General features: G+C 50.6%; 1 protein-coding gene across 1 annotated transcript in view; it reads right to left on the bottom strand.

Moving 5' to 3' along the window:
• Positions 1–25,708, bottom strand: part of LOC125427840 (dynein axonemal heavy chain 9-like) — a 58,805-nt gene that overhangs the window by 6,951 nt on the left and 26,146 nt on the right. The window contains exons 15-22 of the mRNA XM_048487395.1: positions 24,570–24,705; positions 24,051–24,247; positions 23,535–23,959; positions 16,434–16,656; positions 7,570–7,736; positions 4,968–5,838; positions 3,341–3,471; positions 778–904 (exon numbers count right to left, since the gene is read on the bottom strand). Coding sequence (XP_048343352.1) covers positions 778–904; positions 3,341–3,471; positions 4,968–5,838; positions 7,570–7,736; positions 16,434–16,656; positions 23,535–23,959; positions 24,051–24,247; positions 24,570–24,705 — 2,277 coding nt within the window. The remainder of the gene's footprint in view (positions 1–777; positions 905–3,340; positions 3,472–4,967; positions 5,839–7,569; positions 7,737–16,433; positions 16,657–23,534; positions 23,960–24,050; positions 24,248–24,569; positions 24,706–25,708) is intronic.

The following is a 25,708-nucleotide window of genomic DNA, read 5'->3' as shown; positions in this document are numbered from 1 at the left end:
TTGTGTCACTGTTCCTACCACCTGTCAGCACTGTTGCCCCTTCCACCATGAGTGTTTCACAATGCATATATGAGCATGGTTAAAAAAATTATATGTTAGCAGAAGAGCAGAGGACAGAAAGCAGTGACAGCTGTCACCAGCAGTTCACAAAAAAAGGAAGAAAAGGCCCAGGGTAAACGCATCACTCAGGTTTGTCTGGCATACAGAATGTCCAAGGATGCCCTTGAAAACACCAAAGGTGCCCCCATGCATGTGTAAATGGAATTTGCATACTGTACATCCCTAAGATCAGAATTTGCATTCTGTTTTTTTCCTCCTAAGTAACCTATTTTAGAATCAGGTTCTCTGCTGAAAGTCAAATAAAAAAATTGGAAGAATTTGAATCCTTGATTGCTGAGGCATAGCAACATTAGTAATCAATTCTTATCTGACATCTGTAAACCCTTAGGGTTTTTCAGGACAAAAGATTCCCTTCACTATTACCACAGCATTAAACTGGATGAAACTAGGAGAGTCACATAAGATTCTGCTATTGTAATCTGGACTAATTCTAGTTAGTATGAGGATCAGGACAGCCCCCATGTATAAAAAAAACCTTTAATCTGCAAGTGCCCATTTACCCAACTAAGCCCTCACCGTCTCCTTTCTGTGAAAATAATATGCTGACTAGGCTTAATAGAGCACGGGATGTACATGCTGCCATCTAGTGGAAATTCAAATGCTTAATGAAATTAAAAATTATGGCAGAACAGTGGAAAAGAAATTGAGGCATCTTACCAGCTGTGGGTTGGTGCCATTTGAAAGAATATCCAGTAAGTCAGAAGAGGAAATAAAGTAAAATCTAGGAAATGCCAGCCGCTTGGTATCCAAGTACTCTGCCAAGGCTTTTTCACACAGAGATAATCTGACAAAATCAAACACAGAACAGCACACATACAGATTGAATCAGAAAATCTGAGGAAAGCAATCATATACACTTTCCAAGCAGGATTTTGTTTTCTCTCACTGAACCACTCCTTCCGAGCTTTTTAATAGCCACTGCTGTAGCTATTAAAATCAGTTGGCAACTAGGAAATGAAGTGGCACAGTAGATCAGAGACAGGACAACGATGCAGGAGGTGCCCTGTTCAAAATTTGCCTCAGCCAGAAACTCGCTGGGTGGCTTTGGGCAACCTTTCCTTTTTCAGCCTCCATCCCCCACTTGCAATATAGAGATAACAGGACTGGCCTACTTATGATCATCTAAGACTATGTCAAAATAAAGACTTAACTACAAAACAAACCAATAAATAAATTCTACAGGTATTTCGAAACCTAGAGCCGTAGAATGATGCACTTATGAAATCAGAGAAATCAGCTTATTAAAAAGTAAATGGCATGCTCAGATATAAACTTCTGACATTCCTTTATAGCAATATAAGTAGTGGAAGATTTTTTGTTACCATTAACAGATGTTAGTCTCCTGCTGAAATGACTCTGGTGCTTTCTATGCAAAAGATGAACTAGGTATTTTGACCTCATGGTTTTTATTTGGGGCATAGTAACAAATAATGCTGTAAATTCTCATTAAACCCTCTCCACAAGCATAATGTCTTATGGCTAAGAAATCTTTATCCACCTTCCAAAACAAGTCATTTGATGACGTAAGAGTAATATAAAAGCTCTGCTAAATGGGTACAAAGGCCAATCTGATAAGACAGTTTTCAAAGCTGTGGGTAATTTTAAATAGGTGACACCTGTGTGCTGTCCCTACAACAGAAAGCTCATCTAAGACTGCTTGTACAAAAGACATCATTTATTTTAGCCTAATTCTGAAATAGCATGAGGTATAGGTTGTTAGTTAAATAAAAGCAAACTGATAAAATGGGGCAGCTTTCACGGCTTTACACTTCAAAAGCAGGCATTTTTCACCACAAGTACCTTAAAGAAGGAAGCCACACCTAATCTCTGCTCTCCAGCACCTGCACTCTCTCAGAAACACAGTGAAAACACTGGTTAGTCATAGGGACATGTCAGTTTTACAAGACATTTTAAAAGAAGTCTGTGTTCAATTCAATCCTGAATTTCCTTCCACCAAAATGTCTCTCTCCACTAACCAGTCCTGGGTGTTTCAGCTATATGGAAAAAATACTTGCAGACCCAGGATCAAAAGAACAGGAGACTGGGAAGGAAAGCCCACCAATAGGCATGCAAAGAAAACCAACACATTATTGGAATAAAAATGGCCACAACTTTAATTGGTTACAGCTGACAGAGCCTTGGAGCACATAGGAGCAAAAGATTCAGGGTATTGATCAACCTGCCTGCCACCAAATGTGTAAGGCATTTACTCCCGCCCCATCTGTCAAAAAGTACCATAGGATGGCAGGATGTAGGACTCCCTTGGGCATAGGTCACTGCATGGTTTCCCATCACTTGAAGTGAAGATGCCTTGACAGCCCCTGAACTGGGTACATTCTTTGCAAGTTCTTTCCCAGAATCCCTTAAGGGAATTTCCGAAAGAAGAGGAAAAGGGAACACAGTGGTGTAGTGGCTAAGAGCAGTGGCTAAGAGCAGGTGCACTCTGATCTGGAGGAACCAGGTTTGATTCCCAGCTCTGCCGCTTGAGTTGTGGAGGCTTATCTGGGGAATTCAGGTTAGCCTGTACACTCCCACACACGCCAGCTGGGTGACCTTGGGCTAGTCCAGGGGTAGGGAACCTGCAGCTTTCCAGATGTTCAGGAACTACAATTCCCATCAGCCCCTACCAGCATGGCCAATTGGCCATGCTGACAGAGGCTGATGGGAATTGTAGTTCCTGAACATCTGGAGAGCCGCAGGTTCCCTACCCCTGGGCTAGTCACAGCTTTTCAGAGCTCTCTCAGCCCCACCCACCTCACAGGGTGTTTGTTGTGAGGAGGGAAGGGCAAGGAGATTGTAAGCCCCTTTTGAGTCTCCTACAGAAAGGGGGGATATAAATCCAAACTACTACTACTACTACTACTACTACTACTACTACTACTACTACTACTACTACTCTTCCTCTTCCTCTTCCTCTTCTTGGCGTCTTTTGATGACCCCGCGACGCCCGGGCACGCAGCTGGGATGCCGCGCGCTGAGAGCAGCGCGCGGCATAGGGGGGATCGAAGAGAGTGGGGAAAGGCCCATAGAGGTTTGCTGGGTGACCTTGGGCCAGTCACATGCCCTCAGTCTAACCTATCTGACAAGATTGTTGTGAGGCTAAAATGGAGGAAAGGAAAAATGATGTAAGCCATTTTGGTGCTCCATTAGGGAGAAAGGCAGGGTATAATAAATGAAGTCAATAAATAAATAAAAATAAGGAAATTAATGCAGTACTCACCTGTTCTGGATATCTTCCAGTTGCTCATACAGACCAGGCTTGTTGGTTGCTTCCACTACATTTGGGGTCTTTTCAGCATCATATGCCAGCTCTTTAAAGTCAACATCAATTCCCTCAAAGCGCTTGGAATCCTACAAACAAGATGGCAAGAGCTGCTCAGATAGCTCTCATCTTCCTACAGGTATGGCTTCATTTTTAAGATCTAAACCAAAATAGTAACTCCTTGGAACAAGTGAGTAGAAGGAACCTGTCTACGAGGCTAAGCAACAAACCTTGAAGTTCTGTGGCTAAAGAGAATTCTATTTTATTTTCTCCATTGTACCAACAACTGACAGAACCATTTAGTTGCAGCCTCTCAGTGCTAGTCATTTTTTTCACTAACAAAAAAGATAAGTTCAGAACAACATGAGTTAACATCCTCTCCTCCATGATTTTACTTAGCACATCTCCTGTCCCAAAGCTATACAGCTAGAATTTGACTTTATCTGACTGAAAGCCTTTCCAAGACAATTATTCATATAGTGCTTGCTTTTTAGCACTTTTGTTCCTCCAATACTTGTGTTACACAGGAAGGGTCATTTACTTCCCTGTTGACTGATAAGAGGGCTAGGCTATTCTGCTGTGAAAAACTCATGATCTAGAATGTTGTAAGTATGGCATCCACAGATGGTTCTGGTATGACACAAGCAGCCAAGCAAAAGCTCCTCAAAGCTCCTGTCAAAGTTCTGTATTGACATAATGTAAGGACTGGATCGGACCACTTAAAAAAATCTCAAACAGATGGGTGTTTCTCAGAACAATTATTAATACTAAAGTAGGAGATGGTCAATAGGACTAACTAAATAATGCAGGTCTGTACCAAAACCAGAACATCCTTTAATACCACTGACTTTTCCAACATAAGGCTTCAGTTTCAATCCCAATTTGTTGCTTCTTTTTTCGGGTGTATGTTATGGTAGTTCCCAGTTTACAAATGAATGATGCTTGCTCAAATTAAAGTGTGCGAGGGAGAAATATGAATCAAGGAAATATATGACTCAAGATACTGAAATTTTCCATCTCAAGCCTGTACTACTTAGAGAAATGGTGACGGATGATGGATAGATGATTTACTACTGTAAATGAAAAGCAGGTGCCCCATTTTAATGTTTCTGAAAATCATGTGGGCCCAAAAATTATTCTTCTAAACATGCAGTTATGGGATATTTCCTGCCCCAAAGGAAATAGATTAATGAAATTTTTATCACTGAATTCTTAACTACACTGTTTTGACTTCATTGAAAGAACCCAGCAAAGTGTTATTTGTAGAGGCATCGAAACAACTCAGTAAGATTCCTAGTCTCCTGCACAAAACTAAAATTCCCAAGACACTGCACCAAGCTGAGACTCATATTAACCCAGTTTAATTATATAGTGCTACCTAACTAAATCAATAGCAACAGAACAATACACATTTCTAGAAAAAACCGGAGGATTGTCTTGAAAGCCTGTGTCATGAGGCACCTTGGACTATCTTGAATAAGTTACAAAATGTAATAAACACCCTCAGAGAAGATCAACAATTGCTATCTGGAGGACAGTAGACATGAATCAGTATTTTCCCATTGGAAGGAAGCAATGCTTTTACCTCAGGAAGTTGTGACCGGATGTCTTCCGAACCAATGAATATGCTTTCCAAATGAGACCAAGTTCGTTGAACCTCAAACCAGATGGAAATGACAGAGTCTGCAGTTGACAGCTTCCTCTGCCAGAAAGACACTTCTTCTAAGAAGAAAGCAATGTACTTGGATGTCATCATATTTTGTAGCTGGACTTGATTGTCTTCTAAGGTTTCAATAAGCTCCTCATCAGATTTCAGTAGAGGGACATTTGTGCGTGGGTGAGGCTCATACTGGAATTCCATGCTAGCCCACGTGGTCTTCAATTCTTTCACAACTTTCTCCATGCTCATTTCTTTAACAGCTTTGTCCACAATGCTCCGGACCTCATCCTCAAAGTTGTGCAAGTTGAGTCTAAGCAGATCTGCCAAAACTGTGTCTGCATCCATTGTGAAGTGGACACCTGTTGCTTGCATCAATTGGTTCCAGTGCCTCTCTCGAATGGCAGGATTCTGCAGTTCTGACACAGCCCTGAGAGATGTCAGAATGTTTTTTACTCTGTTGTCCAACCCACAGAAAGCATCCCAGGACCTCATTTCTTTATCCAGATTCCTTACATCCTTGGCAAATTTTTTACACTCCAGCTCCATTTTTTCTATGTTAATGTGTTTCCATTTTGTAGTCTCCCAGTCATTCATACTTGAGTTTACGATGGAGATCGTATCCCAAAGTTCTTTAAGAATGCACACTTCCTTTCGGCACTGCTTAAGCTGTTTGTATTCTGGAACGTTGACTTCAAACAAGTCAGCAGATTCATAAATTGAAGCCATGGTAGTTTCCATCTGTTTAAGTTCAGTATGGGACGTATCCAGCATTTGGTAGGGATCTGAAGCATCAAACCTATGACACAAGTTTTGGTCAGGTGGCTATAAATGCAAAACAATCTGTTAGAGAAAGAAAAATGCCCTTGCATGCATTGGAATCCCAAACACTAGTGAGCAGGTATGTATGAACTGAAGAGGAGACAAGCTCATCTATAAAGCTGCAATGAAAAGAAATAATTCATCTCTACCACATCACTCCTAAATCACCTGCCTTTTCACTCCTATTCGCCTTATACCCAAGTTCAAAATAATTGCAAGGACATAAATCTTTGACCACATTTCCAACCCTTGGACCTTATAACGACAGCCTATCAGGGACAAACAGACTTATATAAGGAGTACAGCAAAGGAAATGAAATGAATTAAAATAAAGTACTAAAGTCAGAAGGCTCAATCCAGCTATTTGTCATGAGTAAGAACTGGTGGCTGTGGATCCTTCCTGTACTACCCTCTCCCTCAGCAGTACTATCCAACCCTGGGAAAGTTATTCCCAGGATCACACTACAGTTCATGCAGTTCGAGAAGCTGTAGTGAGTAGGGGGGAAATCACACTTCCTGCCTCTTCCATCAGTAAAGCTATTCTGACAAGAGGAGATGTTTTTGCCCCCTTCCCTCTCCTCAGCGCAGCCCCAAAAAATGCATGAACAGTGTGATATATCTGGGACTTCACTTATTTTAACTTGTGATGTTTAAATTGTGATGTGTAACAAAGAAAAGTGGGATACTTTAATAAATTATTCCCACAATTCCCTCAACTGAGGGAATTAACTTTCCTGGAATTGGAAAAGACTGCTAGGATAGTATGTGTGGGAAAGATCCATGAACCTTGTACCCACGTGTCACTGAATCCAACCCAGGAGGCTCAACTGGAACTTTTAGCCCAATCTGAAGAAGTGCCCAACTCAGTCCAGAGCAAAAGGGGTCTGTCTGTAGAGAAGGGGAGAGCTAACTCTAGTGAGAGTGATAATTGAGCTTTTTAACCTGAGTCAGCAAAAAGATAATGGCCACTGTGAGCTAATCAACTGGGCATCAAAACCTTTGACTTCTCACGGTGGCACACAAGACAAACCCATGGAAAATTAACTACACAGTTAAGCAGCAGCTCTGCCTGTTTAAATAGCTCTAGCACAGACACACAGAGAGAGATTCTTCTTCCCAAAATTCTTAGGATGCTATTGGGAAAGGGCTGCTTTTCCTTCCATGAAGATTGGCACTAAGGGCACGAGAGAAGTTTGTACAGTATTTATGGTGACACAGTGATTAGTCATGTCAGATTAGGTGGCCATTCACATTCACCTGTGGTTTCTTTTTTAGGATATTTCTCTTGCTTTCTTCCTGAATGTGTATGATTGAGCCTTCAGCTTGAAAGAGATCAGGTGTGATGAGAGAAAGCTGTTTGCACACACACCCAGTCATGTTCCAACTTAAAATTCTGACCCGAGGTAGTTTTTACATTAACTGGGAAACTCTAATGAATATACATGTGTTTTTTCCCAGAGGGGATAATGGGCAGGGGTGTTTTCAGCAGAAGGAAAGAATTAAATAGCCGCCCTTCCCACAGTCTTATCCACCACTAAATCACAGCTTCAACAGCTGCATTTTGTCAAAAAAATACTCTTTAAAAGCATCATATGACACATCCATATAATTCAGCCCTTGCTAACCAAGCAGAAAAGTGAATGCCTCCACGGGTAAGCATACAAGCCCTCCATGTCTTCCCAACATTTGGACAGTGATCTACCCCAACCTGAATGGTGCTTCTTTATGAAATCGCTCTCTGAATTTGTGCTGCTCCACATCAAACACAGCACACTTCTTACGAAGAACTGTTACTTCATTTGCCTGCAATGGTGCCACATGCTGCTTCACAGTTATAGCCAGTTTCTTCACATTGTTCCATTTTTCAGGCAGTTCCTGGCAGCAAAACAAGACAAAACAAAAAAAGAAAGAAAGATGTTAGTAGAAAGTAATTTCCACATTCAGCCACAAGCCATTGCTGCATGTGTACACTGTGCATCCATGATAGAGAAATGTGTCAAATTTTATGATTACAGCAGTATGACAAGAGAATACATTGCTAGGATATGGTACCAGCAGTATTGTCTCTTGCAAATTACAATTTTGATCATTAGATATTATCCCTCCATCTACCACCACCGACAAAGTCACAGGATGGACAACCAAAAAAATCTATTTTAAGCTTTTAAAAGGAAGCTGAGATCTTTTTTCATGTTTTTTGTGCCATCATTGTATTGTTTATACTCTATAGCAGTGGTGGTGAACCTTTGGCACTCCCCCCCCACCCCCCCCCCCCCCCACCCCCCCCCCCCCCCACCCCCCCCCCCCCCCCCCCCCCCCCCCCCCCACCCCCCCCTCCCCCCCCCCCCCCCCCCCCCAACACCCCCCCCCCCCCCCCCCCCCCCCCCCCCCCACCCCCCCCCCCCCCCACCCCCCCCCCCCCCCACCCCCCCCCCCCCCCACCCCCCCCCCCCCCCACCCCCCCCCCCCCCCACCCCCCCCCCCCCCCACCCCCCCCCCCCCCCACCCCCCCCCCCCCCCACCCCCCCCCCCCCCCACCCCCCCCCCCCCCCACCCCCCCCCCCCCCCACCCCCCCCCCCCCCCACCCCCCCCCCCCCCCACCCCCCCCCCCCCCCACCCCCCCCCCCCCCCACCCCCCCCCCCCCCCACCCCCCCCCCCCCCCACCCCCCCCCCCCCCCACCCCCCCCCCCCCCCACCCCCCCCCCCCCCCACCCCCCCCCCCCCCCACCCCCCCCCCCCCCCACCCCCCCCCCCCCCCACCCCCCCCCCCCCCCACCCCCCCCCCCCCCCACCCCCCCCCCCCCCCACCCCCCCCCCCCCCCACCCCCCCCCCCCCCCACCCCCCCCCCCCCCCACCCCCCCCCCCCCCCACCCCCCCCCCCCCCCACCCCCCCCCCCCCCCACCCCCCCCCCCCCCCACCCCCCCCCCCCCCCACCCCCCCCCCCCCCCACCCCCCCCCCCCCCCACCCCCCCCCCCCCCCACCCCCCCCCCCCCCCACCCCCCCCCCCCCCCACCCCCCCCCCCCCCCACCCCCCCCCCCCCCCACCCCCCCCCCCCCCCACCCCCCCCCCCCCCCACCCCCCCCCCCCCCCACCCCCCCCCCCCCCCACCCCCCCCCCCCCCCACCCCCCCCCCCCCCCACCCCCCCCCCCCCCCACCCCCCCCCCCCCCCACCCCCCCCCCCCCCCACCCCCCCCCCCCCCCACCCCCCCCCCCCCCCACCCCCCCCCCCCCCCACCCCCCCCCCCCCCCACCCCCCCCCCCCCCCACCCCCCCCCCCCCCCACCCCCCCCCCCCCCCACCCCCCCCCCCCCCCACCCCCCCCCCCCCCCACCCCCCCCCCCCCCCACCCCCCCCCCCCCCCACCCCCCCCCCCCCCCACCCCCCCCCCCCCCCACCCCCCCCCCCCCCCACCCCCCCCCCCCCCCACCCCCCCCCCCCCCCACCCCCCCCCCCCCCCACCCCCCCCCCCCCCCACCCCCCCCCCCCCCCACCCCCCCCCCCCCCCACCCCCCCCCCCCCCCACCCCCCCCCCCCCCCACCCCCCCCCCCCCCCACCCCCCCCCCCCCCCACCCCCCCCCCCCCCCACCCCCCCCCCCCCCCACCCCCCCCCCCCCCCACCCCCCCCCCCCCCCACCCCCCCCCCCCCCCACCCCCCCCCCCCCCCACCCCCCCCCCCCCCCACCCCCCCCCCCCCCCACCCCCCCCCCCCCCCACCCCCCCCCCCCCCCACCCCCCCCCCCCCCCACCCCCCCCCCCCCCCACCCCCCCCCCCCCCCACCCCCCCCCCCCCCCACCCCCCCCCCCCCCCACCCCCCCCCCCCCCCACCCCCCCCCCCCCCCACCCCCCCCCCCCCCCACCCCCCCCCCCCCCCACCCCCCCCCCCCCCCACCCCCCCCCCCCCCCACCCCCCCCCCCCCCCACCCCCCCCCCCCCCCACCCCCCCCCCCCCCCACCCCCCCCCCCCCCCACCCCCCCCCCCCCCCACCCCCCCCCCCCCCCACCCCCCCCCCCCCCCACCCCCCCCCCCCCCCACCCCCCCCCCCCCCCACCCCCCCCCCCCCCCACCCCCCCCCCCCCCCACCCCCCCCCCCCCCCACCCCCCCCCCCCCCCACCCCCCCCCCCCCCCACCCCCCCCCCCCCCCACCCCCCCCCCCCCCCACCCCCCCCCCCCCCCACCCCCCCCCCCCCCCACCCCCCCCCCCCCCCACCCCCCCCCCCCCCCACCCCCCCCCCCCCCCACCCCCCCCCCCCCCCACCCCCCCCCCCCCCCACCCCCCCCCCCCCCCACCCCCCCCCCCCCCCACCCCCCCCCCCCCCCACCCCCCCCCCCCCCCACCCCCCCCCCCCCCCACCCCCCCCCCCCCCCACCCCCCCCCCCCCCCACCCCCCCCCCCCCCCACCCCCCCCCCCCCCCACCCCCCCCCCCCCCCACCCCCCCCCCCCCCCACCCCCCCCCCCCCCCACCCCCCCCCCCCCCCACCCCCCCCCCCCCCCACCCCCCCCCCCCCCCACCCCCCCCCCCCCCCACCCCCCCCCCCCCCCACCCCCCCCCCCCCCCACCCCCCCCCCCCCCCACCCCCCCCCCCCCCCACCCCCCCCCCCCCCCACCCCCCCCCCCCCCCACCCCCCCCCCCCCCCACCCCCCCCCCCCCCCACCCCCCCCCCCCCCCACCCCCCCCCCCCCCCACCCCCCCCCCCCCCCACCCCCCCCCCCCCCCACCCCCCCCCCCCCCCACCCCCCCCCCCCCCCACCCCCCCCCCCCCCCACCCCCCCCCCCCCCCACCCCCCCCCCCCCCCACCCCCCCCCCCCCCCACCCCCCCCCCCCCCCACCCCCCCCCCCCCCCACCCCCCCCCCCCCCCACCCCCCCCCCCCCCCACCCCCCCCCCCCCCCACCCCCCCCCCCCCCCACCCCCCCCCCCCCCCACCCCCCCCCCCCCCCACCCCCCCCCCCCCCCACCCCCCCCCCCCCCCACCCCCCCCCCCCCCCACCCCCCCCCCCCCCCACCCCCCCCCCCCCCCACCCCCCCCCCCCCCCACCCCCCCCCCCCCCCACCCCCCCCCCCCCCCACCCCCCCCCCCCCCCACCCCCCCCCCCCCCCACCCCCCCCCCCCCCCACCCCCCCCCCCCCCCACCCCCCCCCCCCCCCACCCCCCCCCCCCCCCACCCCCCCCCCCCCCCACCCCCCCCCCCCCCCACCCCCCCCCCCCCCCACCCCCCCCCCCCCCCACCCCCCCCCCCCCCCACCCCCCCCCCCCCCCACCCCCCCCCCCCCCCACCCCCCCCCCCCCCCACCCCCCCCCCCCCCCACCCCCCCCCCCCCCCACCCCCCCCCCCCCCCACCCCCCCCCCCCCCCACCCCCCCCCCCCCCCACCCCCCCCCCCCCCCACCCCCCCCCCCCCCCACCCCCCCCCCCCCCCACCCCCCCCCCCCCCCACCCCCCCCCCCCCCCACCCCCCCCCCCCCCCACCCCCCCCCCCCCCCACCCCCCCCCCCCCCCACCCCCCCCCCCCCCCACCCCCCCCCCCCCCCACCCCCCCCCCCCCCCACCCCCCCCCCCCCCCACCCCCCCCCCCCCCCACCCCCCCCCCCCCCCACCCCCCCCCCCCCCCACCCCCCCCCCCCCCCACCCCCCCCCCCCCCCACCCCCCCCCCCCCCCACCCCCCCCCCCCCCCACCCCCCCCCCCCCCCACCCCCCCCCCCCCCCACCCCCCCCCCCCCCCACCCCCCCCCCCCCCCACCCCCCCCCCCCCCCACCCCCCCCCCCCCCCACCCCCCCCCCCCCCCACCCCCCCCCCCCCCCACCCCCCCCCCCCCCCACCCCCCCCCCCCCCCACCCCCCCCCCCCCCCACCCCCCCCCCCCCCCACCCCCCCCCCCCCCCACCCCCCCCCCCCCCCACCCCCCCCCCCCCCCACCCCCCCCCCCCCCCACCCCCCCCCCCCCCCACCCCCCCCCCCCCCCACCCCCCCCCCCCCCCACCCCCCCCCCCCCCCACCCCCCCCCCCCCCCACCCCCCCCCCCCCCCACCCCCCCCCCCCCCCACCCCCCCCCCCCCCCACCCCCCCCCCCCCCCACCCCCCCCCCCCCCCACCCCCCCCCCCCCCCACCCCCCCCCCCCCCCACCCCCCCCCCCCCCCACCCCCCCCCCCCCCCACCCCCCCCCCCCCCCACCCCCCCCCCCCCCCACCCCCCCCCCCCCCCACCCCCCCCCCCCCCCACCCCCCCCCCCCCCCACCCCCCCCCCCCCCCACCCCCCCCCCCCCCCACCCCCCCCCCCCCCCACCCCCCCCCCCCCCCACCCCCCCCCCCCCCCACCCCCCCCCCCCCCCACCCCCCCCCCCCCCCACCCCCCCCCCCCCCCACCCCCCCCCCCCCCCACCCCCCCCCCCCCCCACCCCCCCCCCCCCCCACCCCCCCCCCCCCCCACCCCCCCCCCCCCCCACCCCCCCCCCCCCCCACCCCCCCCCCCCCCCACCCCCCCCCCCCCCCACCCCCCCCCCCCCCCACCCCCCCCCCCCCCCACCCCCCCCCCCCCCCACCCCCCCCCCCCCCCACCCCCCCCCCCCCCCACCCCCCCCCCCCCCCACCCCCCCCCCCCCCCACCCCCCCCCCCCCCCACCCCCCCCCCCCCCCACCCCCCCCCCCCCCCACCCCCCCCCCCCCCCACCCCCCCCCCCCCCCACCCCCCCCCCCCCCCACCCCCCCCCCCCCCCACCCCCCCCCCCCCCCACCCCCCCCCCCCCCCACCCCCCCCCCCCCCCACCCCCCCCCCCCCCCACCCCCCCCCCCCCCCACCCCCCCCCCCCCCCACCCCCCCCCCCCCCCACCCCCCCCCCCCCCCACCCCCCCCCCCCCCCACCCCCCCCCCCCCCCACCCCCCCCCCCCCCCACCCCCCCCCCCCCCCACCCCCCCCCCCCCCCACCCCCCCCCCCCCCCACCCCCCCCCCCCCCCACCCCCCCCCCCCCCCACCCCCCCCCCCCCCCACCCCCCCCCCCCCCCACCCCCCCCCCCCCCCACCCCCCCCCCCCCCCACCCCCCCCCCCCCCCACCCCCCCCCCCCCCCACCCCCCCCCCCCCCCACCCCCCCCCCCCCCCACCCCCCCCCCCCCCTACCCCCCACCCCCCCCATCCCCCCCCCCCCACACCCCCTCCCCCCCCCACCCCCCCCCCCCCCCACCCCCCCCCCCCCCCCCCCCCCCCCCCCCCCACCCCCCCCCCCCCCCACCCCCCCCCCCCCCCAACCCCCTACAGGCCAAAAACCAAAAAAACACTAACAATGTTTTTAAAACCCACAAACGGGGTGGCGGAGCTTCGGGCATGAATGGGGGGGTTGAACCCGAGAACCCCCCTTACCTACATCCTTGAGTCTGTTGTGTTGTGTTGCTAGTACTGCTGCTGGCCAGTGTAGACATGTTGTTGGCTTCAGCCGTGCAGTTCAAAACTCCACCTTTGGGATGCTTTTCCTTTCCCCTTTTAGTATAAATCGCATGAAGCTCCCTCTTCTACAGAAAATGATTTTTCATCCCATCCCCATGAATCCCGAAACAATACCAGTGGACCCAAATAACGCTGAAAACCAGTATTTATGCCTTTCTTGAAAACTGAATCTGAAAAATACAGTTGGACATCACTACCTATGGTAAAAACCATATAGTTTCAAAGGAATCCTAGAGCATCCTGTAATGTGGTGACATCATTTCTGGTTTCACAGTCTCAAGGCACACTGTCGATGCCGCCCCCCCCCCCCCCCCACATTTCAGTAGGGCAGCAGGGGTCCAAGGAACAGAATAAGAATGAGAAGTTGCCTGCCAAAGTAGGCAACTGGGCCACCCTAGTTACACCCTTCAGTCCACTGATTTATATGGATTTATATGGATATAACTCTTATGAGGATTGCCCTGAAAACCTTCCAAACCCCAACCCTTACACAAGTCATTAGCACGCTCACAGTCAAAAGGAAGCTTTTAGAGAATACATTAAAAAAAGACCCTGCTGTTTAATTCATTCCTTCGTCTAAAATAGATATTTAAATTCTGAGCAAGGGCTTCAGAAGTACATTTGAATGACAAAGAAATACTTATAAAATTACTATTTGTTATTTAAAAAGCTAACTTCCAACCAATTTCTAACCATGTTTACTCATAAATAATCCCACTGATTTAATAGGACTTAGAAACCTGCTTCAGGACTGTAGCCTTGGACAATGCTCGAAATATTTGTGGATACTTCAGTGGGTTTATGTCAGTGTAATTAATTATTTAGAGCATTTTTGATACACCTTTCTCCAAAACTGGACCCGAGGTGACTTATAATTATAGGGAAAAAATACACAGTAAAAAACTCCTAAAGGCTAGCAATCATATATGACTTGCAGCGCAATCCAGAGGGGGTGCCAAATCCCCCTCTGGATGTGACGCAGGGCTTCCACTGGTGTAAATGCAGTCTCTGGGACACTTACGTGGGCAGAAGGGTAAATTCACCGGTGCCCAGCCACTATGGCACCTACTACACTTGGCTGTGACTCCTGGCCTCGCACTGATGCTTGCATGCCACCCCCAGGTATGCGTTCTGGGGGCCAGGGCCAATAGTCAGTCTCCAGACCACTCTCAGCCCCTGTACACCCTGTGGACAGGTGCCTGTGGAGATACACCACTATTTTCGCAGCTTATCTCTATTTGCCCCTATGGGGAATTGGAAGCTTTTCTTTTAAGAAGGAACTTTTTCAGGCTTCCTGCACTGTGGGAAAGCCCTGTGGAGCAGGCAGAGCTGCACTCAAGTGGCACCATCTCCATTCTGCCTCAGCTCTGGATTGCGTTTTTGATATTATCTTAGGCTGCTGTGTCAAAAGTCCTCCTGGACAATTCCACCTTGCATAACTTGTCAAATCTCAACAAAGTGAAAACTTTCCTAACAACATCAGGAAGTCTACTCCATAAAATAGGAGCAGCCACGAACACCCATATCTAGCAGTGGTTGTCTTAACTACCTTACAGTAGGTGTTGGTCTGAGCAGAGCAGCCACACAAGATTGATATCAGGAAAGGTGATCTTGCAAATATTGTGATCCCAGACTACAAAAGGTATACAAATATAATGTATTTTACATCTACACCCTGTTCTCCCTTCAGAAAAGTCACAGTGGCTTAAATGGGGTTCCCCTAGTCAAACAGTTAGAATCATAGAAACCTAGGCTTCACAGCAGTGTGAAAATGGTGTAAAAGGGTTTAAAACGGTGTAAAAGGGTTTATACTGTTTTCACACCATTTTCACACTGCTGTTTTTGGCCCATGCGGAATCAGCCCTAGAGTGGAAGGGATCTCCACAGTCCTCTTGTCCAAGCCCCTGCACAATGCAGGAAATTCACGCTCACACCCCCAGTGAACTCTGCTCCTTGGCCAGAAGATGTAAAAAAAAAAACCCTTCACGATCCCTGGCCAATCTGGAAGAAGCTTGCTTACTGATCCCAAAGTAGTGTTCAGCATCACCCTGAGCATATAAGAAAGAACCACAAGAGTCAAGCATTGAAACAAACTCTCCCTGCTCTCCATCTCATGATCTGCCTGTTTATAGATTCCGGATTGCTGACAGACTTCCATCTAGTCTCTGCTTAAAACCTTTCAAAGAAGGAAAGCCCACCACCTTCTGAGGAAGCCTCTTCCACTGAGGAACCACTTTGTCAGAATGTCCTTCCTAACGTTTAAGTGAAAACATTTTTAATTTAATTTCAATCTGTTGGCAACTGAAAACAACCCCACAACATTGTTTACATGACAGCTCTTCGAGTACTTGACAATGATGATCAAAACACCTCTCATTTATGTCCTCCACAGGCTAACCACCTTCTTCAACCTTTGTTCATAGAACTTGATCACCAGGATTCTCAACATCTTCATTGCTTTTCTGTGGACATGTTCCAGTTTGTCTACATTTCTATTAAACTGTGATGCTCAAAACTGACCATAATACACTAGGTGAGATCTAACCATAGCATAGTAAAGCAATACTATCACTTCGCATAAACTGGACACTATATTTCTGTTGATACAGCCCAAAATCGCATTGCTTTTTTAGCTACCACATCACACTGCTACCTCGTGTTCAGTGTATGGTATACTAAAATCTCTAGATTCTTTTCACACATACTACTGCCAAGACAAATCTCCCTCACCCCGTAATTATGCATTTGATTTTTTCTAGCTAAATGCAGAACTTGACATTTATCTCTATTGAAATTCGTTTGATTTGTTTTAGCCCAGTTTTCCAGTAAGTAGGCCCTTGCATGCTTTGCTTCATTACTACTACAGGATTATGGTTTGTTTTATTATTCACTTGATCCAAATACAGAGGGGGGAAATTTCCATGAAAATTTAAATTACAGCATTCATCTTGCACTTTTGATAATCTTTTGCACCCTCTGCCTATCAAAACAACCTTCCTGAAAGCACTACATCACTAATGAGCATGTGTTTTGCAGCTAAACATATTCTCATAGGAGTGTTTATATAAGTTTCTGATCTGTCCTCATATCTGCATATCAGTCACATGATCCCACCCACCTCCAACTGCTTGTAGACTTCCCCTGGCAATTCTTGCTCATAGATCTTCAGCAGTTCAATAGTTTGTTTCAAGGGCTCAAACATCTCATTGGTGCTGGTCTGTCTCTCTTTCACAGCCATCAGGTGACCCATAATTTCCAACAAGCCTTCATAATCTCCTTTTTCCACCTCTTTGTCCAAACCTCTCTCAGCAATTTCAACAAATTTTTCAAGGTCAGCCAAACTGAATAGAAAAATGGAAAGAACAAGAAAAACATTTTTGAGAACTATCATTATTGGCTGATTTTATCAGCCTTCAAGGTAACACATAGAAGTAGCAATGTGAGAAAATCATTTCTGGTCATGTCCTCCTTTCATGACCATAGGGGCTCTGACCTGGTCATGCCAAGGATTCAATTAAACAAAGTGCCCAAATGCAAAAAGACAGAGAAAACAATTAAAATTATAACCATGCATCACAATTAGCTCATGTATAAAAACATAACTGGAAAAGGAATTTGCCCAATACAATTAACAACATTCTTCCCGCATTAAAAAAATTTTTTCTGGAATGTGTGTTAATTTTTATGATTCAACATGCTAATTTTAGTTTAATTTTAATTTCTGTGCATTTATGTATTAAGAATGCATATTTATCCTACATAGTAAGCTGAAACAATAATCTGATGAACATATTTGTGCTTCATAATGTATTTATTCTTCTACTTTTACATGATAATTTTTTTATTGTCAATATGAGACCTGAAGTTTCACACTATGATACTTTAACTTGGGACTGATCTTTAAAATCCCATGATGTGACTTTAGAAATGTCCTGCTTTTTTCTGACTTTTTTAGTATATTGCCACTACTGTAGGTAGCCTAGCATTCCCTGTTCTACTTTAGATTTCACTGGCAATAAACTAGAGATTTGCACCCTCATGTAACCCACTGGATTATGGTCACTACATACCCCAAAGAATAAATTCATAACAGATACACAATCAAGGTGAAATTGTACAAGAACATTAATGGTGCAAAACAGAGAAGGGCTCATCATTTCTTACTTCTTTTCCTTTTTTTGCAATTCCTACCTTTTACCTTGAAAAATTAAAGCACAGCAATTCTAGGTAAAACTTCCTCAAATTTATCAGGATCCTCCAGTGACTCATTAAGGCCTTGTGAGGAGGTCTCCAATATGTCAGAAACTGCTACTATACTATAGTGGCTATGAAAATGATGTAAACATGTTGAGACTCTCTACCACAAATTCAGTAGCTGCTTTAGGCAAACCACTATGTCTCAGCTCCAGACCCCATCTGTAAATTCAGATGACAACAACAATTTGTACAGTTGGATCACTATTGTGAGGTTTATTGAGATAATGTATGAGACGCATAAGATAATACGTATGATTAATTATAAAGTGTTGTAAAAATGGTATATTATAGTTGTTAATGAAGCAAATGTTAAAACCCAACTCTCATGATCAAACTGGTTTGTAGACCTTGATTCCAAATGAATATGCTTAATGAAGGTGCAAGATGCATTCACAGTATGTTTTAAAAGGATCCATGCCATCCTCAGCATGTGCTGAATCAGCCACATGAGTGCTGAACAAAGACCTTAAACCACATTTATCATGCCACTGCAAAGATGCCAAAAAATGGGCTAAGCAGTGACATGATAAATGTAAGGTGAATTATGAGTTTGGCACAAGCTGATGCCCTGCATAGATCAACTTAAATTGCATTCAGCTCTTTTCTAACACATGCCAAGCACTGCAAGGGTATTCTTGACTATAGTGTGTGAAAAATGAGTTAATTGGCCTTGGTAAGCTGAGTTAGGAGAAATGCCCACAAACATCCAAAAATGAGCTCCTTTGGTCAGCTGGTTCAACATTGTAAGAAGAAGAGTTGGATTTACATCCCCCCTTTCTCTCCTATAGGAGACTCAAAGGGGCTTACAAACTCCTTTCCCTTCCCTCCTCACAACAAACACCCTGTGAGGTAAGTGGGGGTTAGAGAGCTCCGAAGAACTGTGACTAGTCCAAGGTCACCCAGCTGGCGTGTGTTGGAGTGTACAAGCTAATCTGAATTCCCCAGATAAGCCTCCACAACTCAGGCAGTAGAGTGGGGAATCAAACCTGGTTCCTCCAGATTAGAGTACACCTGCTCTTAATCACTATGCCACTGCTGTTCCAAAAATAGGAGTTTTGAACAGCTAAAGGATCTCTTTTAGATTCCACATGACATTTACAATAGCACTGTAGATGGTTTCCCCCAACCTAGTTCCCCCAGACCATTAATTCACAGCTGTTTCTACTGCTCCATGCTTCCTGTTCAGTCTTGGTGTTGAAGGGTGGAGAGGAGGGTTTAATGGCGCCTTTTTCAAGCACAACAACAGAAAGTGTTCATTTTTTACTTTAATTATCATCATCATCCAGTTTTGAAAGCATGATCAAGGGGGGGGATGGATTAAGGAATTAACAAACTTTTGCAGTCATAGTAATTAAAATCCCTTCCCCACCCCAGAAAAGAAACTTAATCAGAATACACTTAAGCAACTTGAGTGAACTAGAAGTAATTATGGGAGAATGCCTAAGCAGGTCTATTCAGAAGTAAGTCCAATTTTGCTTAACAGGACACACTCCCAGGAAAAAGGTTTTTCCAATTACGGCCTAAATGTTGTGTTTTAGGGAACCGGAAGCTGACTTAAAACAGAGGCAAGGGGGGTTTAAAAAGAGGGGGAGCCTTTAATTACTTCTGGTTCCTTAAACCAATGAACAATCAGATTGGCTGTGCAGTGAGGGGATCACCAATTAAAGCCTTCTCCCTCAATGGATCCATGTAGGAATTGGGGAGGGGATAGTAGCACCACAACTATGTTAGAAATCAGCAACTATAAAAAGAAGAAACAACAACATAAGATTTAAAGCGTCAATAGCCCTGAGGTACCTCAACAGCACTTGATCAGTTTCCATGTAGATGACTGATACTATGTGCAACTTCAGAATGAAAAAACGGGGGGGGGGGGGGGGGCTCAATGAATCAAGCTTTTAAAAGATGGGAACACTACACGGAAAATATTCGGATGCCATGGGCTGACCATGATATATCATCTGGCTCCTCCATAAAAACTGTGTAAGCAAATGACAGAAATTCCAGATCACACAGCTGTGTGGAACCAGTGACAAATGTAAAAATCACTTCCATATGCAATTTTAAATCATCATCTACTCTATATCTCCAAGCAGAAATTTAACAGTGCTTTACAATTGTGCTCTTATTAAAAGAAGGTCAGACAAATTCATGGAAAAGAGATCTATTAATGCAACTTCAGAGTGGGGAGGGGTATCAGCAGGGGGGATTCTGTTCGTCCTTTACTAGTGTGCTTCCTGAAAATATCCAACAGAGAACTGTGGGAGCCAAGATGGGCCTCTGGTGGATCAACAGAAGTCTTCCTATGTTCTTCAGGAAAAAAATCATAAATTAATTATATCTTTTAACATCCTTAGTGGGGAGCCATCATCACTCTCTACATCTGTATGTCATACAGCCCTTTATTTTTATGCTAGTATTTTTATATTGTATTTATGAGATCTAGCTTTTACTGTTTTATCGCTGCTTTTAAAGATTTAGCCATTTTATGTTATATTATGTTTATTGTTGTACACCGCCCGGAGCCCCTCGGGGATAGGGCGGTATAAAAATCTAAATAATAATAATAATAATAATAATAATAATAATAATAATAATAATAATAATAATAATAATAATAATAATGTCAAAAAAACCACCCCAATTTAAATAATTTATCTACTAAATTTTGCCTCTTTGTGCTCAGAACAAAGTCAAAAAGAGTTAGTTGTTTTTCAAAATTATACAAACATATTTTACCTTTGTACACTGCTAGTACATTTATTTTTAGCATTTCTGCACTATTTCCACCTAGACAACATCCAATGGACAGAGATCATCAACAAAACATTACATCAGTACACTAAAATAAATTAAAAACGATCAATATAAAACTGAAAAGTAGTTTAAAAAGAGGCCAATGGTTACTAACTGTCTGGAGAAAGTGTTCTGCCTCTTTAATAAAGGCTTAATGGAATATTATTTAACAGGTGATGTTATTTTCCTCCATGCAATAAAAAGTTTCAGTTGCACACTTCCACACATTAAGCCTCTTTTTAAGAGACAGGACATTATTGTTGAGACTGATTGGTAAGGCTGCCAAGTTTCAGTGTCACACTGTGGCGTTTTCCCCATGGCCAATATATCCTGGGATAAGGAAGTGAACCATCCCGGTTCAGCCATGACTTCCGCATGGCTTTTGATCTAATTCGGCCACGCCCAGCAAGATTTCCCTTATCCCGCACCTTTTAAAAAATGATAAAATTGGCAGTTCTTTTAAAAAAACCATGCCATTCTTGCTCCCATGCAACCACTGCAGGAGACAGGCCAGTTTATTTTTCCCGCCTCGCTGGCTGCAGTCAATCAGAATGCTGGAAAACGGGACAGTTCGCGCATGTGCAGCGTTGCTGGTGAGGAAAATGAAAGTAAACTGGGGGCCGTGCGTAATCACCGGGAGTTCTTCCTCCCGGCCTAAATGCGCTGATGGGCTGCTGTGTGGAGGGAGGAACCAAGATGGGAACATCCTGGTATGTATGCTTCCGGTTTCCCCCAGGATGTTTTGACTGTGGGGAAAATGCCTGTAATCACTTCCCATTTTACCATAAAATGTTCAGCAATTCCTACAGCTACCATTTCTGGGCAGCTCTAGAAATCACCTGAAACTCTATAGCAAGAACTTCCTGTAAGTAGAGGCTTTATTTTTCTTTTTAATTTTTCTTCCTGAATGCTATCTTCCACCCAACCCACCTGCCACTTGTCAGACAAGGCCTAACAATTTAACCACTGACAATCCTAAGCAAGCTACCACCTTATTTTATGGCGCAATTATGACAAAAATTGCATTCAGATTCAGAAATCTTTAAGTATCAGTGCTATGAGGTAACATCAGAGGAAGAACATTGTTGGCCTTCCACGACAACTGGTTGGCAAATTTGTACTGGCACACATTTTGTGAATTTGTATCTGGTCTGGGACAGATAGTTGGTCTTTCACCGATAATATGAGTGCCTAAATTAATAGAGACTACCATCTTGCAGTCGTTATCTGACCGACATTTGATTGGAGACTCATAAACAATCTTTCAACTTGATTCTTGCGACTTTTATACTGTTTTGTTCTGTGTAAGTATTGTTTGTGTGTCTATATACTTTGACCTCTGAAGAAGACCTATCAGGTCGAAACAAGTCAGGTCAATCCATAGGACAAGTTATGTGCAATCAATGTGGTGGCTTGCTGTTGCAAGAGATGCAATCTTTTGATCCAAACATCTATTATTATAATTTTAAGCATTTAACATTGTTTTTAACATTCTTTCTTTAAATATTGCAATAACAATATTTTCTATATATTATTAAATTTAATTATTCCTTCTGTTTTTCCTCAACTTTTTTTGGTTCCAGGCTATACTTTGCAAAACAGGATGCTGATCCAGCAGAACCTTCTTATGTTATGGCCAACATGACTATCAAATTTCCAAGGATTAGGCAACGTCAGGAAAGCAAGAAGAGAGGGAATTATCTGCATTATTCTCAGAATTGCTCACAAGCAACTTACAAAGGACTGATTTTACGGCTTAAATTGATAAGCAAGAATTCTCTTAAACACTTGGATGCACACTTCCTTTTTAATGCAAAATCCACAATCAATTGAAGCAACTATGCTAAAATCAGTTGCTTGTTATTTACATCTCTGTCTTACATCTCTGCTTACTCAGAAGTAAGTCTAGCTGAGTTCAAAAGTACAGGATCCTATTTGTGCACAGTATTTCACCCTTAGTCACTGTCAAATTGTGTGCAGCCCGTAACCCTTCTGGACAGCTGCTGGAAATATTCTGCAGCATTTCCCTAGTTTCAACATGAGCAAAATGAGAAAAATGCTAATTATTCCTTTATGTATTTATGTCAGCAAAAATAAAATACAAAAATCAAAATGCATGATCTATTGCTGAGAGATTACTATTTTTTTTAAGAAAAAGAAACTTTTTAAGAAAAAGAAACCTTAAAAGAGATGCAGCCACTTTGATTGTCTTGTCACATTTTCACAGAATTTTAGGCTTGGTCTTCTTCAGGTATGCTATCCTATTTTCAATGTTTATATATAAACAACAAACATATAACATTTTAAACATATTTTTAAGGTTGGAAGAAAAGGATTTATGTGTGCCACACTTCCTGCCCAGAGCAGTCTCTTGCCGTACCTTAAAATATCCCATTCACCAACATATGCTTGTCCAGCTTTTTGGGCAGAGTTTTTGAATGTTCTACAATCTAAACAAGTTACTTGCTCTGAGGGTAAACTACTTGTGCTATTCAGAAATTCTTTCTGACATTTAACCGGAGCCTTACCTACCCTGGAGATGAAACTACTGCTTCTTCTATTCTCTCTGGATCATTTTTCTCCCTCTTTCCTTCCCTGTGGAGACCTTAAATATCTGAAAACTGTCAACATATTCACTTTTCTTTAAATCATCTTTTCTCTGTGCTAAACACATTTGGTTTCTTAAGCCTGACCTGTTAGGATGTGTGTTCCTGACCCTATATTATCTTTGTTGCCCTCACCTGAAACCTTTCAACCTTGTCACCAGCCTTACTGATTTATGCTGCCCAGAACTGAAGATACTATTCCAGATAAAATACCAGGGGCATAGCAATATTATTATTTTCTGAGTAGTTTGGAGTAAAGGAGTAACTCAGAAAATACTGCCTACATTTAAAAGCACATAAACAGTGATCCTGAAGCACAAATACATTAACCAAGGCCCTGTTCAGCATTACCATAAAACACTGCAAATCAGACCCAGCTAAGAACATCACCAAGGGAGGATGGTGGAGATGCTAATCAGTGAATGGGGCAATGAAGGGAAAGCAGTGAAGGGAAGATAAGCTGTGTGTGTCTCAGGTCCACAGCCGGGTGTCTGATCATAAACCTTTCACACATTAAGCCCTCAGGACCATAGTTGTGGTACAATAGAAAACAGTGATACCTGTGAGTCACATGATCAATGAGATGCTGCTTGAACATGAAGCTCCACTTTTTTATTATACCCAGAAGAGATGCTTTGAATGGCTGAGCATCAACTTTCATCCAGCAGCCAAATATACTGACAGGCTCCAAGTGGCTTACTTCTTCATAGATCTTCTCATAGGAGTCTATTTGCTCTTTAAATTGTTGTAAAGTGGGAGGGTTCTCCGGCACCCCATCCTCAGCATGTGCCTCTATTTCATCTGCAGTGAGGACATGGCTATACAACAGAAAATGCCGCATGAATTCTTTCCTGTCATCCACATAGAGATAGGAGTAATGGTCAAAGGAGCTGCGGTAATCACAACAGAAAGATATCATCTTCTGAATACGTTCCATTAGCGTGTGGCGCATTTCAGCAAGATCTGACATCTCCTCCATGTCATCCTGGAGAAGACAGAAATATGATGTAGTGCTAATGAGCAGGACTTCAAACACCTAAATGTGAAACAAAGCAAAGGTTGACCAAGAGAAAGACCTGATAATGGGGGAATGAGCTGATGTCTGCCACCCTGGGCACTAGAGAGGAAATCCGGAATACATCATTGACAAGGCCCTCAATGATATCATAAAAACCATCGCCAGCACCAGCATCCAAAGAGGGACGGAACACCATATCAGGAATCAATAAATCCAGCTGCACTTTGAAAAGGGGAGCAAGTCCTGCTTTCGAATCTACAAGACAGAGTGGAGATTACTAGGGTTTAGACAATCTCTTCAGTGAAAATCGCTACTGAAAACCATATGGTTAAAGTACAATACTAAGTGAAAGATATTGTTTTGACTTAAGCATCTTATATTTGCCTGTACTGAAGGAAATCAAGGCAGAGAAATGGAACAGTTTTTATCAGCCAGCTATTTATCACACTGTTCAGATTAGAGACTGAGTGTTTACAGCACATACCCTTAACTCCATTCCAGCCACCATAAACACAGTAACAATGAAAAACTACTAAGAACAGATTAAAAATTAGCTTGGCCACTGCCAACTAGTCACCTGTGTTTTCCAAGAGGTACTTGAGTGAACATTCAATGGCATTAAAGAACCCATCCAGGACCATTTCATCCACATGCTCCAGATAAGCTTTCCAAACATCAGAAACTGGATCTGCTTGAAAAAGTCTCAGGTTTTCCTAAACACAAAAAGCCAGAAACAAAAGCAAGTAAGGTGAACCTGTCCAAGCACTAAAAAATGATCTGATAGCCCTACTCACAGATGTGACATCATGCAGCTGTAACCAGAGGATAGCTCTGCATGGATTTAAGCACTGATGACCTGGCCCCAGAAGAAATCCGATACACCATCAATTTTTCATTAGTAAATGTTTCCCAGAAAGACTAGACAAGAATTCACTGAAAATTCTGTGCATAAACTTTATAGAATAAGACCTCAAGAAAAAGGGGAGACAGAAAATGGAAGCACATTGTCTAATGCTGTAATCCTATGCATACTTTCCTGGAAGTAACTGCTATTAATTCCAATGGGGCTAATTACTGAATAAACTTGCATAGGATTGTGCTGTAAGCCTTAAAGGAATGCAGAGGTGCTCTTCTTATTTTGTCAAACAGACTCATTCATTGTAAATAAGTGAGGATAAAATAAGGGCTGAGGATAAAAATAAGGGCTGAGGATAAAAACATATGCAGTATCCTTATAGTACCAGATCACCGAGCCATCCATCCCAATATTGATTGCTCAGACTAGCAACAGCTCTGCAAGTTCTTAGGAAGGTGTCTGTCCCAGTGCTGCCACCAGAGGGAAATGTCTGAGGCTGAGCCTTTGATGTTCTACAGGCAAACCAGGTGCTCTGCCACTGATGACAGAAGTGTTAATTTATAAACATGACTTTTCACTACACGCACATATACATGAATGTTTACACATGCCCACACATGAAGCAAAATAGAGACAGGAATGTCCGTTGAAAGCAACTGCCACACTTAGGAAACCCATATATGCTAACGATTGCACATATAAACATTAGACAAATGACAGCATACATAAAACACTCAGGTTATGCAATAGTTAGCATACATAGGAAAATACAACTTGACTTCTCTATGCAACTTGGGGGAAAAGGACAGACAATCCATTTAATATTAGCCATTTTTAACCAGTTTTACTGGGATGGGGAA

This window comes from Sphaerodactylus townsendi, linkage group LG03, assembly GCF_021028975.2.
Source record: "Sphaerodactylus townsendi isolate TG3544 linkage group LG03, MPM_Stown_v2.3, whole genome shotgun sequence".
NCBI classification, from domain to species: domain Eukaryota; kingdom Metazoa; phylum Chordata; class Lepidosauria; order Squamata; family Sphaerodactylidae; genus Sphaerodactylus; species Sphaerodactylus townsendi.
This window is presented reverse-complemented; position numbering and strand designations above follow the sequence as displayed.